General features: G+C 39.2%; 1 protein-coding gene across 2 annotated transcripts; it reads right to left on the minus strand.

The window, feature by feature from the left end:
- Positions 1 to 649: 649 nt before the first annotated feature.
- On the minus strand, positions 650 to 13,416 carry LOC117822282 (glucocorticoid modulatory element-binding protein 1-like). 2 transcript variants are annotated; one of them, XM_034696929.1, is made up of 10 exons: positions 12,796 to 13,416; positions 11,293 to 11,434; positions 10,914 to 10,972; positions 10,500 to 10,621; positions 10,309 to 10,412; positions 8,223 to 8,407; positions 7,756 to 7,905; positions 4,748 to 4,885; positions 1,457 to 1,573; positions 650 to 1,363 (listed from the first exon to the last, which is right to left on the minus strand). In XM_034696929.1, exons 2-10 carry the CDS (start codon positions 11,415 to 11,417, stop codon positions 858 to 860), a joined length of 1,506 nt encoding a protein of 501 aa, XP_034552820.1. In that variant the 5' UTR covers positions 11,418 to 11,434; positions 12,796 to 13,416; the 3' UTR covers positions 650 to 857. The 2 variants fall into 2 exon arrangements, with proteins under 2 accessions (XP_034552820.1, XP_034552819.1); XM_034696928.1 differs by lacking the exon at positions 12,796 to 13,416 and adding an exon at positions 12,626 to 12,726.
- Between the last annotated feature and the right edge of the window lie 2,479 nt (positions 13,417 to 15,895).

Raw genomic sequence — 15,895 nt, forward strand, 5'->3', positions numbered from 1 at the left:
ACAGTCACAGTACTTTATATTGTTTTCACTGTTAAATAATAAGAAGAATCTATTCCTCAGACTATGATAGTTTGATGCATAGATCTGAGGCAGGTCTTAGGCATTGCAAAACGAGCCCAAAGACGAGCCTGAGTGAGAGATATATTCCACAGAATCCCCAAAAATGTATGATTCAACCCACAAGTGTAGTTCACTAAATACATGTTCAATTACAAATAGTCTTGGAAATTAATTATAAAAGTTTGAGGAAATATTTGTGACAAAATCTGAAAAAGTTGCCAACCACCTTAAGACAAGGAAACATACCATCACAAAAGATCATAAATAGAACCCAATATCATATTTACAGACATCAGAAGCCTCTTAAAAATCTGATTTAGGAATATAGACTGATTTCATACATACTTCGTTTGTATTCGGGAAAAAGTCTGTGTTCCAGGACGTCCTTTTAATTATTTTCATGATTTATTTTATTGCTTAATCACTCAAGATTTAGAAAAGATTTAGAAAACAGTAGTTGTAAAAAAAATGTCCATCTTAATTTCCTGGAACTCAAAGAGATGTCTTTGTATTTCAGAAATGCAAAATACTGTAGCCTTCCTAACTTTTGTTTGTTGTTATCTTGGAAACACAAAAATGTAAACATAAGGAAGCTCGAGACAGTGATTTTTATTTTTGCATTTTTGATTTTAAAAAATGAGTTAAACAATGAATCTGTTATAAAAGTGTATGAATATGCGAGACAGAGAGTACAGATTGTGACAGTTACGCTGTTCTTTTAATCTCCTCCCCCTCCTAGTCTCCTCGCTCCAGGCACATTCCCTTCCTTAGTCAGCTTCCCTTTGAGGTCATGATCTTTACTTACTTTTATGTTTCTTTGATACCTTTCCTCCTATTACCACCTTTTCAATCTCATGCAACCCCGCCGTCTCTTCTCCTTCCTCTGCTTGAAGTTTAATAGTCCTCTGTCCAGGCTCTTTGTGGATCCCGGAGGTCTCCTCCCGTCCCCTCGTGTGAAACCTCTCGCGGTTTGCCATTTCCCCCAGCTCCTGCTCCCTCTCCAGTCTGGCACCATGGCCACCCCTGTCCGTCCTGCCAGCTCCTGCATGATAACCCCGGCTGGTGGAGGTAGAGGAGTGGGTGAAGATGTGAGGGTTGATGTTGAGCTGAGCGTATGATGCAGCCGATAAAGCAGAAGCTGGAGGCTGGATTCCTGGGCTGGTTTTGACAGGGGACAGCAGGTTGTGCGTTTGGCTGTTTGGCAGGTTGTGACGTTGCTGTCGTAAGTGTTTCAAGGAGTGAATTTTGTAGGAGCATTTATCATAACTCTGCTTCCTCTGGTCCTCCAAGATGTCATCTAACACTAAAGGAGCAAAAAGAATAAAATAAACTCAGTTCTCCATGATATTCCTGTATGTTTATTTAGCTTTTATCATATTTCTGTCACATTTCTTACCATAAACATTGTGATGCATTTTGTTCTCCTCATCCTGGCTGCGCTTCAGGTTCAAAGCTTGCTTCACTGAGTCTAAAAGTCCAAACATCTTGCACAGGGAATTAAGGATAACAGCATCTGACAAAACAAAAAGTCTTATGTCAGTAACAAACCACTTCTACAATCTGCAATATTCTTCTCAAACTAGACTTCATAGAATGTGAAATACCTCTTTAGTTGTATTACTTTCATTTCTGTTGTCAGACAGAATATCCAGATTGATTTAGTCACTTTCCCGTCCCAAGTATGTGATGCATTACTTCTTTCCTTTGTTTCTATTCCTGCCTTTTAGATTGTGTGCCTCTCTCATTTTGTGTTACCTTTAACTTCCCAGTGTGTTTAGTCTTTTCTGTCACAACGCTGTATGTAGAGGTGTAAAATGACACAATGGTACACAAGTATCCCCATGTTTCAGGGTGCAATGTGTAACTGCAAAAGGTGTAGTGATGGCAGAACTTAATTCTGGCACAGTTGCAGAATCACAATATGTAGAGGTTAGATACAACGTCAAGCTCTGAGATGTACCCCCATCACTCCTGTAAAAATAGGAATGTTGTGTTACCATGCTTAAATGTCACACTACACAGTAAGAAAAAATAATTAGTTCAATGTAAAATAATTTGTAACCTGGCGGCCCTAAAATGTTAAGTTCAGCAAGCCAAGAAATTTAAGTTGTTTCAACATTTGTCTTAGTTCCTCAAACTTAGTTTTATTAGTTGGGGTGACAAAGACAGTGCTGATAAATTAGTTCTATCAACTTCATACTTTAAGTTTAATCGACAAGCCTTTTTAGTAAAAACAAATTAGATCAACATGTTTCTACAGGTATATTGAGTTTTTAAAACATGTAAAGGTAACTTGCCTGAACTAAGCATCGTGTTGGATCAATTTATAATTAATACTTCTGCAAACATGTCTAAAATGTTAGCTCAACAAAGTGTTTTGTTGAATCAACTTATCTTTTTAAGGCAGCCAATTATCATTAAAAAAACAAGTACTTCACTTAAAACAACCAAAGCCTCTATTTAAAAACATACTACATAAAAATTATTTCTCAACATGGGACAACATTCAAAATACTTTATTCAATGTCAAAACTGACAATAGCTTTTATGTTTGAATTGGACTTGGCATCAGAATACTATCATGAAGAATGGATTAATATGGCAACAGCCATATGTTCAATATTGATCTAGAAGTAAACACTTAGCTCACAAAACTGTAAGCAGAATAACAGAGAAGTGCTCTAACTATATAAGAACTATGTAGGTTTAAAAACAGAAACTAAGTAGTAAAAAAGTCTACAGATATCACACATCGAACATTTATCTTTTTGTAAACACTTAGCTTCTGCACTGCACGCAGAAAAGTATTAAAACATTGATCCAAACTGAGTGTCTCTTGCAGCACATGGGATTGTAAAGGTTGGTCACTCCAGTGACTATAAGGGGTTTTCTATGCATTTGTGCAGGGGCCATACTTAAATCTAGTTGTATCAACATGGAAATCTATGTTACCTGAACTACTCTGGTTGGACTGATTAGTTGGACACTATTTTACTTGATATTTCAAGTAAAACTGACATTTAAGTTGAACTGACTTAAGAAAGTGAGCTGAGGTAACTAAAACCTAAAATCCATTTTTACAGTGTAATAATTCATCTGCAGTTAAAAAAAAAAAACATTAGGCAGACTCATTCAAATCTCTCACACTTTATCTTATTGGAGGGATTTCCTTTTTTGTTTTTAATGTAGTTTATAATGTGCATGTCCTTCACAAAGCCACTTAAATTCAGATTATAACACACAACCTTCATCTACAGAACATTCTCCATGATGACCAAAAAACAGCATTACTCCTGCAGCAGTGCAGACTTGCTGTTGGAGGGTTTTAACAGCCCACTTCCACTCCACACATTTAGAGGTTTTCGACCACACTCAATGGGCCTTTCTGAAACTGCTCCCTACACCCTCTGCTGACACACTTCCACTCTGTTTGTGAGCTCACGTGACGTGAAGGGTCTACCACTTTGAGTGCAGTTCAAAACCTCTCAGTGACTCTGCACTGATGCTGACTCAGTGAATTAAGTGTAACACAGGTTTTTCTTCGCCATGCAAGATGTGCCATTAATCAAAGATCTGTTATAACCCTTGCAGATATAAACTGCTTTAAAAATGATACAAAAAATATCGTATGAAATAGATTCAAAATTGTACATTGCATGTAGATTTTCAAGTCTTGAAAGTAGTTGACATGTTATTTGATTGTAAAGTATTTTCTATTTATAGAAACATGCAACAACTAAGCACATGATAAGCATTAGATACAAACAATGAGATCTCAACAGAAACAGAAATGCCACCTAAAGAGGTAGGTGATTGAGAGGTGTTCCTCACACTGTGGAGGGATTTTTATGAGTCTCTGAATGGTTATTTATGTCGACTACTCATTAGTTTTATGACAAGTAACCATGGTTACATTAAGTTCCTGTTCCTATGGGAGGGAGGGGAGTACCTTACAAAGCCTGACACTGTATCTGATTCCTCCACCTCTAATGAAGTGTTCTTCATTTAGCTGTAAGTGTGAATTCAAGTGGAGTTTACTTTGAGGTGGAATGTAAACTCTCTGACCTAAGTCTGTTCTCTGCACTTTACGGCTGTGACTGCATGCACACATTACAGCACTTTCTCGCTGGTTTTAAACTACGTTTTTATATTTACTTACTGTAGGCTTTAGGTTATCTATTTATTTGTTTACAGAGTCTATTTTTAGCTTGTTGTATTCTGTACGCTGCTGGACCTGAGTAATGTGTTTCGTTCCTTCATTTTTTTAAATGTGACTGAAAGACAATAAAGTTAACCTTGAACCTTGAGTGAGGAAGGGTTGGTTTGAGTGACGGACCCTCTGCAGGAAGTGTGCAGGGAGGGCAAGGGTGCAGGGAGTGCCAGTTTGTTTTATCAGCCCTCCTCCTGGCGTGAATGTTTCCTCATCCCACCAGAGTTTTTCTGGACATAGTTTTCAGGAATCTCTTTTCCTCAGACTTAATTACACTGAGCTTTTGTTTGCTCTTTTTTTAAATGTAATTAATGTGGTAGTCGTCTTTCCAGCCTTCTACCTTTGTGATAACCCCTAACTTTATACTGCACTCTTTGCTTTTTTAATGACTGTTCTGAAACTTCACTGACATGTGACTTAATTCAAAGCAGTTCTTTTCAGCCCGTTAGTTAGCACAGTCTCATCGTGGCAGCTCACCTGTCTCCTGAAGGTTGGCCTTCTCACTGCGGGCTTCCACTCCTTTCAGAGTGGCCAATAATTCAGTCTGGAGGCTGGACAGGACTTCCCTCATCAGCCCAGAGTCTGCCACACCCTGCCACAAGCTCAGTACTCCATCTGGACGAGGTCAGTAAAAGTGGGACATTATTATGATATGTGGTGGACTTTGTATAGGTGTGTGTTGGTATTTTCATTTTAAAAAGACAAAGTGCTGCTGAGAACATCATAGTGAATATTTGTGTATGTGTGCAAAAGTACGCACTCCTGTGGATGCAGATGGCTAAACTGGATGAGAACGGAAAGGCAGAGAAAAATAAATAAGAAATGTGGAATAAATGAGATTGAGTATGGGGGCAGGAAAATCTCTGGAAGTGAGGTTAGAGGAGAGTTAAAGGCTTGAAAGAGGGTAATAAATTCAGGAGGGAAGCAGAAATAACCGGCAAAGGTTGAAGAAACAATGAAAAAAGAAAGAAATAACAAGATAGAGAAAACGGCAGAGAAGCAGAGCTGGGGGAGAGGATGTTAAACGGTTGATAGTGGAAGAAAGGAATGAGGAGGAAATGGGTAAGAAAAGAGGACCAGCAGATTGAACTAAGGATGAAAAATGACTTGGAATCGGTACAAAGATGAACAAAATAGAGGTTAAGTATATTAGAGTGATGAAATGTCAGAGGTGCTTGATATCTTATCTCAGAAGAAATGCGTCCACTTTTGCGTTTGCTTAAATGTCTGTCAAGATAAATGCAATATGTCCTTGGGAAATATTTGAACTCCCATTTACAGCTATCTGAAGCTCAATTCATGATTCTCCAGGCGGAGAATTTTCGATAATGTGAAGAAGCACATTCCCTGAGATAGAGCAGCGTAGTCTTAGGTAGAGTGGTTTTACTGAGATTTGTCACTTTGTTTTAAGCTCTTTGAAAAGCAATACTGTTTGTGCAGCGAGGCACCGTAATTTACCATTCACAGGAAAGATCACCTGAGGCGAAGTTACCAACTCCAGCTGGAACAATGCCTAATCAGGTCACCTTTAAAAGCCCTTAAATCAAAGCTCAGATCCCTGCTGGGAAAGGCACACATAGAAATGCTGAGATCCAGTCCATGTTAACATGAAGGGATGCGACTCTTCCTGAAAATAGTCACCCCATATTTGAGGCCTATGTGATAGAATAGCAGAAAATCTCTAAACTGCAGATTCAGAAGTTCATCGGTTCTGTGTTTTAACATGGTTAGAGAAGCAGCAGACTGGTGTTAGCATTCAGTTCTCCCTTTTCTTTTAATTTATCATTCATGATTGTAGCTGTCAAACTCAGGCCAAATGTTACATTTCTCGTCCTCATCATAAAGCAGGGCTGCCTCCTTGGAAAGGACACGACTCGGGAATGTGTGACACCAGGAGGACTGCAGGTCAGTGAGCTGCACCTGTGCCCTCTCCCATAATAGCAAGGTACCTTATGAACTTATAGAATATACCTCCAGGGTGCTGCCCTTTATGAGCTGACAAAGTGGGTCATATCAGAAGTAAATAGCACTTCTTGGGTTTCAGATGATGTAGTTGAAGCTACAATGGACATTAAGTGATACATTGGATTGCTATACTTTTACATGAAACTAGTTTTGCAACCCATCAGCTATCCTTGGCTATTATCGACAATATGTGCCTCTCAGTGGGATGGCCAACATCTCCAACATTAGCTCGCCAGCCAACAGTTAGCGACAGGCTACTTCTAGCCAAGACTTCCTTTCATGCTTGTTTACAGTCCTACCATTAACTTGTTAAGTGCTTAGAACAAAAATGAAGATATATTCACCCCTCCAGATATTCCTGCAAAGTAAACGCTGTCATTTCTTGATTCATTCCATCCCCCAGCCGATGGACTGATCATCTATTTCTAAGAGGTCTCAGTGTAACTGTAGATAGTAAGTTATCCAGAGGCTTCACTCTGCCGTGACTCTCCTCCACAAAATAGACTGATTTCTTGTAATCTACTTGTGATTAAGAGGCCTTTAAGCTCCTGTGAGAAATGTTGGCACCCTTTGTGGACAAAGCAGTGCCTCTTATCTCTTTGCTGATTTTCTCTTGTTTTTTAGGACAAACAATTCTCATCCTGCTTTCTTTCAACAGGTAAATGTATAACTCACAGTGAATCTTAATAATGGAGTTGTCTCTTTTTGTAGCATAAAATTAACCACTTTGTGCTACACCTGACCACAGCAGTTTCAGCCATTAAAAATGACTTAATATTTCTTCATGATTATGCTCTGGTTTTTCGTTTGTAGATCAAGAAAAGGCATCAATATTCAATCCAGTCTGTTTCTTAAGCAGCTAAAACCTTTCCTCACAGGAGCTTTTATTTTGAAAATAACAATATTATGACGCATATTTAGAGAAGGAAGAAATGCAAGCTTTGTCATGTCTATCCGGGAGAAGAAAATGAATCAACTTTTGAAATGCACATTTTTTAAATGGAGTTGCTTAAGTTGAAAATTTTGATCTATAACACTAGTAACATTACCATTGGTTGGAAGTGGGATATCATTGCTGTGGATGGCATTCCTTCTGCTTTTGCTCTCTATATGGACTGTTTTTTCTGCATACATCGAAGCCTGCTGATACGTTATTTGTCAGTACTACTCAGACCTCAATCATACTACAAACAGAAACTAGGCCGCTTATTATACTAAAGTTCCAGACCCTGAGTACAGATTCAAAATCTGAAGTAGAATCTGTCAATAGAGAGTACCATGAAACTTATAGGCCTGCTAATGTAGTAACTCCTATACAAAAAAATCACTGTATGTGAGTAGTACCTGCTGTTGGGCATATTATTATACAAGTAAGCAAAATGAATGAGGCCTCTCTCCAGCCCTTGATGTTCAAAATAGCTTTTGCGTCACACCACCTATTTCTGAATATTTCTCCCTCACTATATTTGATACTGTTCAGTCTGTTTAACAAGCAACAGTGTATCCCTTCATATATTTACCAGGCGTGTCAGCTCTCTTTCTCTTTGCAGCATGTCCATTAGCTGTTGTGGGATTTACAGGTCGAGCTCGACCAGGACTCCACTCTGCTGCTGCGCTGAACTTCTCCTCTAAAGGTTCCTCTACCTCTGCTGCATCATGCACAACCTCCCCTGGAATGAAAACAGAGTTGCATATACATCTCATATTACTATTGAATGTGAGCAGGAAGAGGAAAGACAGTTCAGAAGATCTAACTGTCAATTAAAGAAACAAGTGCATTATTAATCTGCAATAATTTGTTAAACTAATATCCAGAATCTGTATTATCCTCCAACAGCAGATTTCAGAATAACTCCTCTTGTTTTCAGATTGCAGAAACATTGTATCCAGGTGGCCTCTAAAGTTTTATCTGCATCCTGCAAAACAGCAGCCCCAGCATATGTGAGAGGCAAAAAAAATCTAACTGAGAATGCCAACTGGAATCTACCTGTCAGGGGAGGCACCTGTCCTCCAAGAGGGTCGAGAGGCAGACACGACGGGCCCGGCTGCACTGAGGTCCCAGGAGGAAGCCGCGTACTGTTGATCAGCACATCGAATTTAGTGCTGCGGCAGGTGTTGCTGCACACAGTGTCATGCTGGTAGAAATCTATCTGGCCGGAGTCCATCATTTTCCTGTGAGGGGAGAAGCAGGTCAAAGGAGCAACACAAGAAAACATTTTGTTTCACAACTGCTGAGGGGGTGTCAAAGGGTAAATTGAATAAGTTGAACATTCCGAATAGCTTCCCTGAGGCTTGTTCGACAGGAAGCCTGTGATGTGAACCCTAGAGAAATAAAGATATCATTGAGCTGGTACAGTATATTGACTCACAGAAACACCAAGAACAAGTGCAAACACGATCAGTCCGGTGAGAAGTATCCCTCAATAGCTTGCTTGCGTGTTATTTGATCCTGCTATCATGATGTTGCTGCTTACCCGCTACCTCTGGAATGTAGCGGCAAAGCCTGATGCAGACAGACACCATGCAAGTGCAAATTACATGAGACTGAGGTGTTTTAAGTCTGACAGTTTAACCCTGACACAACAAGTGTAATGTGAGGAACTCCCTTTAAGGTCATTCAAAGTAACTGTTAGCCTGCATGAGTCTCCAGTCAAGCTATGGGGAAAACACTAGTCTGACTAATAGTGTACTCAATAAAATACAAAACACAAAGACATACTGATGGATCTGCATGGAATCAAAATGTCTTTTACATGGCAAAATATATTCTTAAAGTAGGGGACACCAATGTACAGTAAGTCTTAATCAGGACCATCTCAGCAGTAGTGGTGAGTTACACTGATCAGCTGAGTGGGAGGATTATGTTCCTTGAATGTGCAAGTCTAATGGCTGAAAACAAGGAAGTATCACTTTATCAATAAAGAGGGAAAAGGAGAGAAGGAAATCAGGATGAGGGGAGGGAAAATAAGTAAAGAGAGAACAAAAATATCCTAAGAGAACAAAAATAAAAACAAAGAGGAGCCACTCTGCAGTCAAGCCCCTTGTACAGAAGCTACAGTTCTCAAAGTGGGCAGTTTGGGTCCAATACCAAATACCTTGAACTCCTGGACTCCATTTATCACTCTGCACTTAGATGTATTACTCATAACCTCCATAATTCACTGGTGTATCCTCTGTAATAATGCTACGTGAACATCTCTCCAGAAGAGATGGAATATTTATCTGTCTCTTTTAATGTATAAAGCGCTTTTAGGTAAATTACCATTATACCTCACTGAGCCTCTCTGATTCCTATACTGTTTGCATTAGACACACACTTCAGCTACTTCTGCATATTCCTTGAGTTAAAGTTATGGACATTTTAGATCACTGACCTTTAAACCACTTTGTGACTGTCCTACATAAGCATAACTTATTAGTTTAAAAAACAAAATAAAATCATTTTTAACAGTCATTTAACCATTTTAGTACAGTTTACATTCTTTCTGATACACCTTGTTTTATTCTGTCTTTGGATTGTTTTACTTTCATGTCAGAATTTATCCCATTTGATGACTTTAACTGTCTTAAATTCAGTCTCTTTTCACGTTTCTCCAATTGCTTCGTCTTTCCTTTAATTACCTCTGTATCTGACGCAGTATCATTGTAAATGTCCCTCAATGATCTCTCAGGTATAAATAAAGGTGGACTGAATGCTGGATTGATCCCCCACTTTCTCTTCCCTGCTTTTTACTGTGTCCACTGTCCTGTCGATAAAGGCAAAGATAAGCCTCTGAGGTAATCTTTGAAAAATAAATATATGAAAACACAGATTAAGAGAAAGGAAGAAAAAACAGACCTGGCACACAACACAACAAAATCAAAGTGGACCCAAAAAGCTACACCTTATAAAGATCTTAGAACTACCCAATCAATGGTTCTGTCAGTTCATGACAGCAAACCACATGACCCGAAGTATCCAAAGAGCACCTGTAGGGGGTTTCTGCAGTGACCCAGCAGCATACAGTAGCTACTCTTTTTTTTTTTTCTCTTCAGACTAATAATGCATTTTTAATAGACAGGACTAAGTGTACCTGAGCATTACCCCTCCAAGTCTGATGGCCCTTTTCCAGTCCTTCAGAGTGGCTTTTCCAGCCAGGTGTACAAACTGCTTAGGACTGATGAGCTGTTCATTGAACTGAAAAAATAAGAAGAAAACATAATGTATGCTTAAATATAATCGGAATATAGAAAAAGGAATAATCACATTCAATCATTAACTTACTTTGACACATCTCACGTTGATTCCAGGGCACACAAACTTTTTAAAAAGTAGAACAGCTCGGCTGTCTCCGCAGGTGATGGGGTAGCCGTACTCGATCTCCTCTCCTTCTGCTTTACTGTCTTCTACAGATTATAAGCATGAAAACAGAAATATAATAAGTGCAAACATAAAATTGTTTTTTGATGTTTAAAGTCACTCAAAAATACCTTCCATGATGCTAATGAATGCTGAAATCATGTGACAATAAAAATCTAAACCAGTGAGCTCATCAAATTTCTTATCAAATAATTATTTATTTTTTTAGGTTGAGATATTTATTAGTACTCAGAACACACTGACTGAACTAAGCAAGTTCTGGATTTGATATGTCTTTTTGTTAGTGGTGTTAAATCTCTGAGGGACGTGTAAACCTACCATGATGTGTCTCTATGGCCAAGACTGTAGTGCCAGTGTCAGCAATGTCATCGTTTACCCTGCAGAGGGTGACAGAGGGTTACACTTCACAGAATAAACATTTCATGTCAGCTGACAGTTCACTAGTTCTGAATTTAACAGTCAAATATGTAAACAGCTGCATGTCTAACCTTACAGAAATGCAAATGATTTATTTACTTAATTCCTTACTTTTGCATTGAACTTAACTTGGGTTAAACTGCAACAATGTAGAGTTAAGATATTCCTATCAAAGCTACACACATGGGGGAAAACAGAATATTTGACTGTGCATCCATATATGCCTGTCTTTCTGGCTAGTGCATGACATTACAGTGCATGCTAATAAAAACAATGTTACCCTTGCAGGATGGGTTGCAGGTGCAGGATGACTTGAGTCTTATGGTCGCTGCCACTGGCCTCTCCTTCCTCTTCCTTCAGCATCATGAGATCCCCTGAAGACACAGTGACCTCAGCACCCGCCATCACCCCTCCCCACCGAGCTGCACGCAGAGAGAGTTGGGCACGCATGTTAACATCCAAATCACACACACGCATGCAGGGATGCTATCTAATGCATACACAAGTCTATGAAAGCCTCCCCCAACAGCCTTTTCTGGCATGCAACTGCCATAGAAATGAATTGGTACTGGGTTAATAGTGACATAATCCTCACAGGGGCCTGCTTCTTCTATTGCTATTAAGAATGTGCATGAATATCCTGCAGCAGATAATGGGAAAAGCTTAAAGGTTTAGCTAAACACCTTGGTAATGAAGCCTTAAGTGTAAAATACTGCAGCAATACAACAGTCACTGAGGATTTAACAAGAGCCATGTCTTGTCATAAGTTTATCTATGATAATGGAACTATCAAATCACATCACATGAGCACTGTTTATGCAAAGTTTTTTCCATTTACTTATCAAGCAACATATGTGAAAACAGCATGAGACTCATCGAAATAATAGAACTGGCAAAGGTGGTGGTAGCAAGTCAGATGAAGCAGAATATACAAGTCCAGTTGATATAACCCTGTGCATTATAGACTGTGTTTGTTTGTGTCTGTGGGCATTTGATTAGATAAGATAAGATAAGATAAGATAAGATAAGATACTCTTTTATTTGTCCCACAATGGGGAAATTCATGGAGTTACAGCAGCAAACAAAAAGGTGTACATTACAATAAAGTATGTATATGAGTCCCATATGGTTTTTGAAAAGGTGACAGTTAAATTATGAGGTAGAAGGTTGTCGAATGTCCAAAACTACTGGAATTATTGGTGTTCAGAGATACAAAGCATAAAAAGACATCTAAGATGTGTCAAATGTGAAACTATTATCAATAGACCCTTGCAATTTAAAAAGAGAAGTGTGAATCCCCCTCAGAAACAGAAATAGAGCAATCATTGAAAGGAAACAACTACATTAAAATGTGATTGTGTCCCTGTTTTTCTTTCAGTGCCATTACAAGCTGTAGCAAAAGCATAAGGGTACATTGGAGGGGGATATCGAAAGATCACAAATGGAGGATATAAATCTCAAACAAACTGTGTAGAAGGATAAATCCATGGTGGAGAAACAGAAGGCAACCGTTCCGTGTGATAAAGGTGACCGATCGTTATATTTTACTCCTATAACAAGTAGCCCTTGTTGGATCACCAACTCCGACACGGACAGTTGCGTGCCTTGCTCACCCTCCTTCATCCACTCAAACTGACGTCTGTTAGTGCGGCGGCACGCACACCCCGGCCAACAACAGTGCGACGGTGCGCGCTCCTGCTCCACAGAGAGTGCACACAAACACACGGGTGGACTCCAAAACTACAAAACACACTTTAGATCATATAATCACAGTTTTACCTACCGTTTTACAGCAGGAGATAATTCATCCTCCGCTTGTAGGAGAGGCTGAAGAGCATGCGCCGTGCTGCTTCGTTACACTTCCTGCAGTGAAGGCAGCATTTGCCTGAGAAGCATCTGTCCCGCTGTCACGAGAAGCGGTTAGTTCGCACGCGATGTGTAAATCGGTCAAACTGCTCTTATGTGCGAGCTCACGGCTTGGTTTGAGCACCTCTGAGCCATGGCACTGCACAGGCTGGGTGATATCAAGCCTCAGATACATGTGTTATGTCCCTAAAGGTGTTCACAAAGTACTATTAAAGCCTGTTGCCCCGTGTTTAGTTACAGACTCAACAACACGGCTTGCTTCAGTGGTGTCGTCTTATGTTGGTTTTCATGCAATATAAAGTGTTCAACAGTCGCGTGTTGTGTTATTGTTGTTGCCAGCATTTCACCAGAAGATGGCAGGGTTTGCTTTTTTAGTAGAGTAAAGAAATAGTTGTGTAGATAATTCGAGCAAACTTAACTTTAAATGTTACCCTCATGATATCTACTTTGAACCCTTACTTTAATTTTATTGAACAGTTGAAAGCGCCTCGCTGGAACAGTGAGGTAATCTAACAATTTGGGTCAGTGTTAGCTTCGAAGACAGCAGAATAGAGATGTGACGTTCGTGAACGAGTCGGTCTTTTAAACGACTCTTTTAAGTGAACGGTGAGAACCGATTCGCAGTTGCGAGCCGTTCATTTGGGAGACGTTTTATATGCAGATTGCCCACGCTGCCTTCACGTCTCACCTGCGTGCCCCATGAGTCTTTTGTTCACACTTATTGTCTACACTTTATTTTGTTTATTTGTTTATTTCAACAGGGACAGTGTGCAGCCATTTAGTTTTACCAGAGTTAGCTAGCAGCTAATTTACATCTGTAGTCCCTGGGCAGGAGGCAGAGACAATGCCTCTGTTTAAAACAAACACTACATAATTTAAACATAACCAATATAAAACAAGAGGGATACATTAACACCCAAACTATCAACACGATGATAAAATATAAATAGCTAAAAGCAGTACACTATGAAAGTCATTATATTTAAGTACAAGATTTGGTTGATTTTAGCCATGATTTCATCCAGGACTTAAATTCAGCAATTCTGATTTTACTCAGTAATGAGTTCCAATCATAGACTGTATAAAATATGGACGTAGTATCCGTGACGTCACCCATCTGTTCCTGAGCGCTGTTTTGAAGCAAATCGACGGCAGCAGCCATATTGGAAATGCGGAACTCAACTAGGCAGAGTGTGACGTAGTGTGAGCCTCTTAGCCAATGGCTGTGTGTTCCCGACCGGGAGTCACGTCAGTCATATCCTTATTTGGGCAAAACTCATAATCTTAATATCTTCTTAACCATCACGCTAGAAAAAAATTCACCACCCGTACAGTGTGTGCCATTAGAGAGATTAGCGTTGTAGGGCCAAGACGTTTTTTGAACCAGGCTGTAAACATGTTTATTAATGCTAAAAAGATCGTCTTTTTCCCATTCATATCTATGTGGTTTCCGGTGTTTCTGCAGCCAGCCTCAAGCGGATTTTCGATGTATTGCAGTTTATAGCACTTCCGCATTGGCTTCATCATTTGAGACCGGAGTTTGCCGCTTGGTTCCAATCAGTTGTTTCTCTAACAGAGAGGGCAGGTTTACAAAATTCAGAAGATCTGTGGTGTATGACACAGTAACCTCTATTTGCTGTCCTAGTTCTTCTTCCATTATCTGCTGACTTCCAAACTCTTTTAATGGGGGAGCAGCCAGACCATTTATCACTTTAAACACTAAACAAGCATCAGCAAAACCCACACAATTTTCAGAAGTTAAGAGGTTATACTTCTGTATGATATTGCAGTAGTGATAACTTTTTGGCTTCTTGTCCAGTACCTTTAATGTTTGCTTGTAAAGTGATTTGATGGGAAGTGTTGTTTTCCTAACTTTGTTATTGTTTACATTGTTTCGATGTGGATTCTTCTTAACATACCTTACTATCAATTTATCAGATAGAAGTGTACATAGTGTGTATACATCTGTAATAGTTGTCATATTTTATTTTATTTTATTTTATTTTACCTTGTCATTGCTATTATTACTGTTATTATATTTTTTAACTATGTTAGTACATTGTTGTATTCCCCTGTCCTGTGTTGTAAGCTGCTGCAACAAAAGAATTTCCCTCAAATGGGGAACCAATAAAGTATATCTTGGATTCGAGTCAAGGAGCTGAGCTCTTGTTTGTAAAGTAGTTCAGGTGTAGAACATGATTGTATAAAATATGGACGTAGGTCCGTGACATCACCCATCTGTTTCTGAAGAGCTGTTTTGAGGCCAATATTGCTGCTGTCGAGCGATTGTGACGTTAAGAGGCAGCCTTTGAGCCTCCTAGCCAACAGCTGCAGTGTTCCTGCAGTCAGCTGTGCCTTTTATTGGAAGACTCGTAATCTAAATATCTTCGAAATTGCCTTGTTAGAAAAAAAAATCAACCCCGTACAGTGTGTGCCGATCGAGAAATGAGCTATCCAGACTACACTTGTTTTTTGTACCAGGCTGTAAACATGTTTATTTCTGCTGTAAAGATCGTATTTTTTTTAATTGGTGTGTATGTGGTTTCCGGTACTTCCGGAGCCAGCCTCAAGCAGATCTTCGATGAACTGCAGTTTTTAGCACTTCCGCATTGGACTCATTTTTTTAGACCGGAGGTTGCCGCTTGGTGTAGAAACACCAGTTGTGGTAGTACAATTTTGCATTCCCATTTTTATTATGTCCTAATTTTTATTCTAGTTGTATCGTTTATATACGTATATATGTATTCTTATTTATTATCTTTAAATGTTTTCCTGTATTGTAAAAATGTTCTTGTGTGGAAAACTTTACAGTAATTTAAAGTCTGTAGCCTGTGTAGTTTTTATAGTGCCACAAAGTTTTTTAAGGTGAGGGAATTTTCAAAATAGTGAGCTCACTGTTGAAGCGTGAGGATATGCCACCATCTAATGAAATGTTTACAATGCCAAATGAAATTGTAATCAATATTTCAGAATAATTCCCACCAATAGAGTATAAATATTGGTGAGATGTGTAAGTT

The sequence above is a fragment of the Notolabrus celidotus genome, chromosome 12 (assembly GCF_009762535.1).
Source record: "Notolabrus celidotus isolate fNotCel1 chromosome 12, fNotCel1.pri, whole genome shotgun sequence".
Lineage (NCBI taxonomy): Eukaryota > Metazoa > Chordata > Actinopteri > Labriformes > Labridae > Notolabrus > Notolabrus celidotus.

What these genes read in the sequence shown, in the direction of transcription:
- LOC117822282 (XM_034696928.1), bottom strand. An exon ending in CTGCAACCCATCCTGCAAGG is followed by an intron (nt 10,973 to 11,292) that starts GTAACATTGTTT and finishes CACCCTCTGCAG; the next exon opens with GGTAAACGATGACATTGCTG. An exon ending in TCAACGTGAGATGTGTCAAA is followed by an intron (nt 10,413 to 10,499) that starts GTAAGTTAATGA and finishes TTATTTTTTCAG; the next exon opens with TTCAATGAACAGCTCATCAG.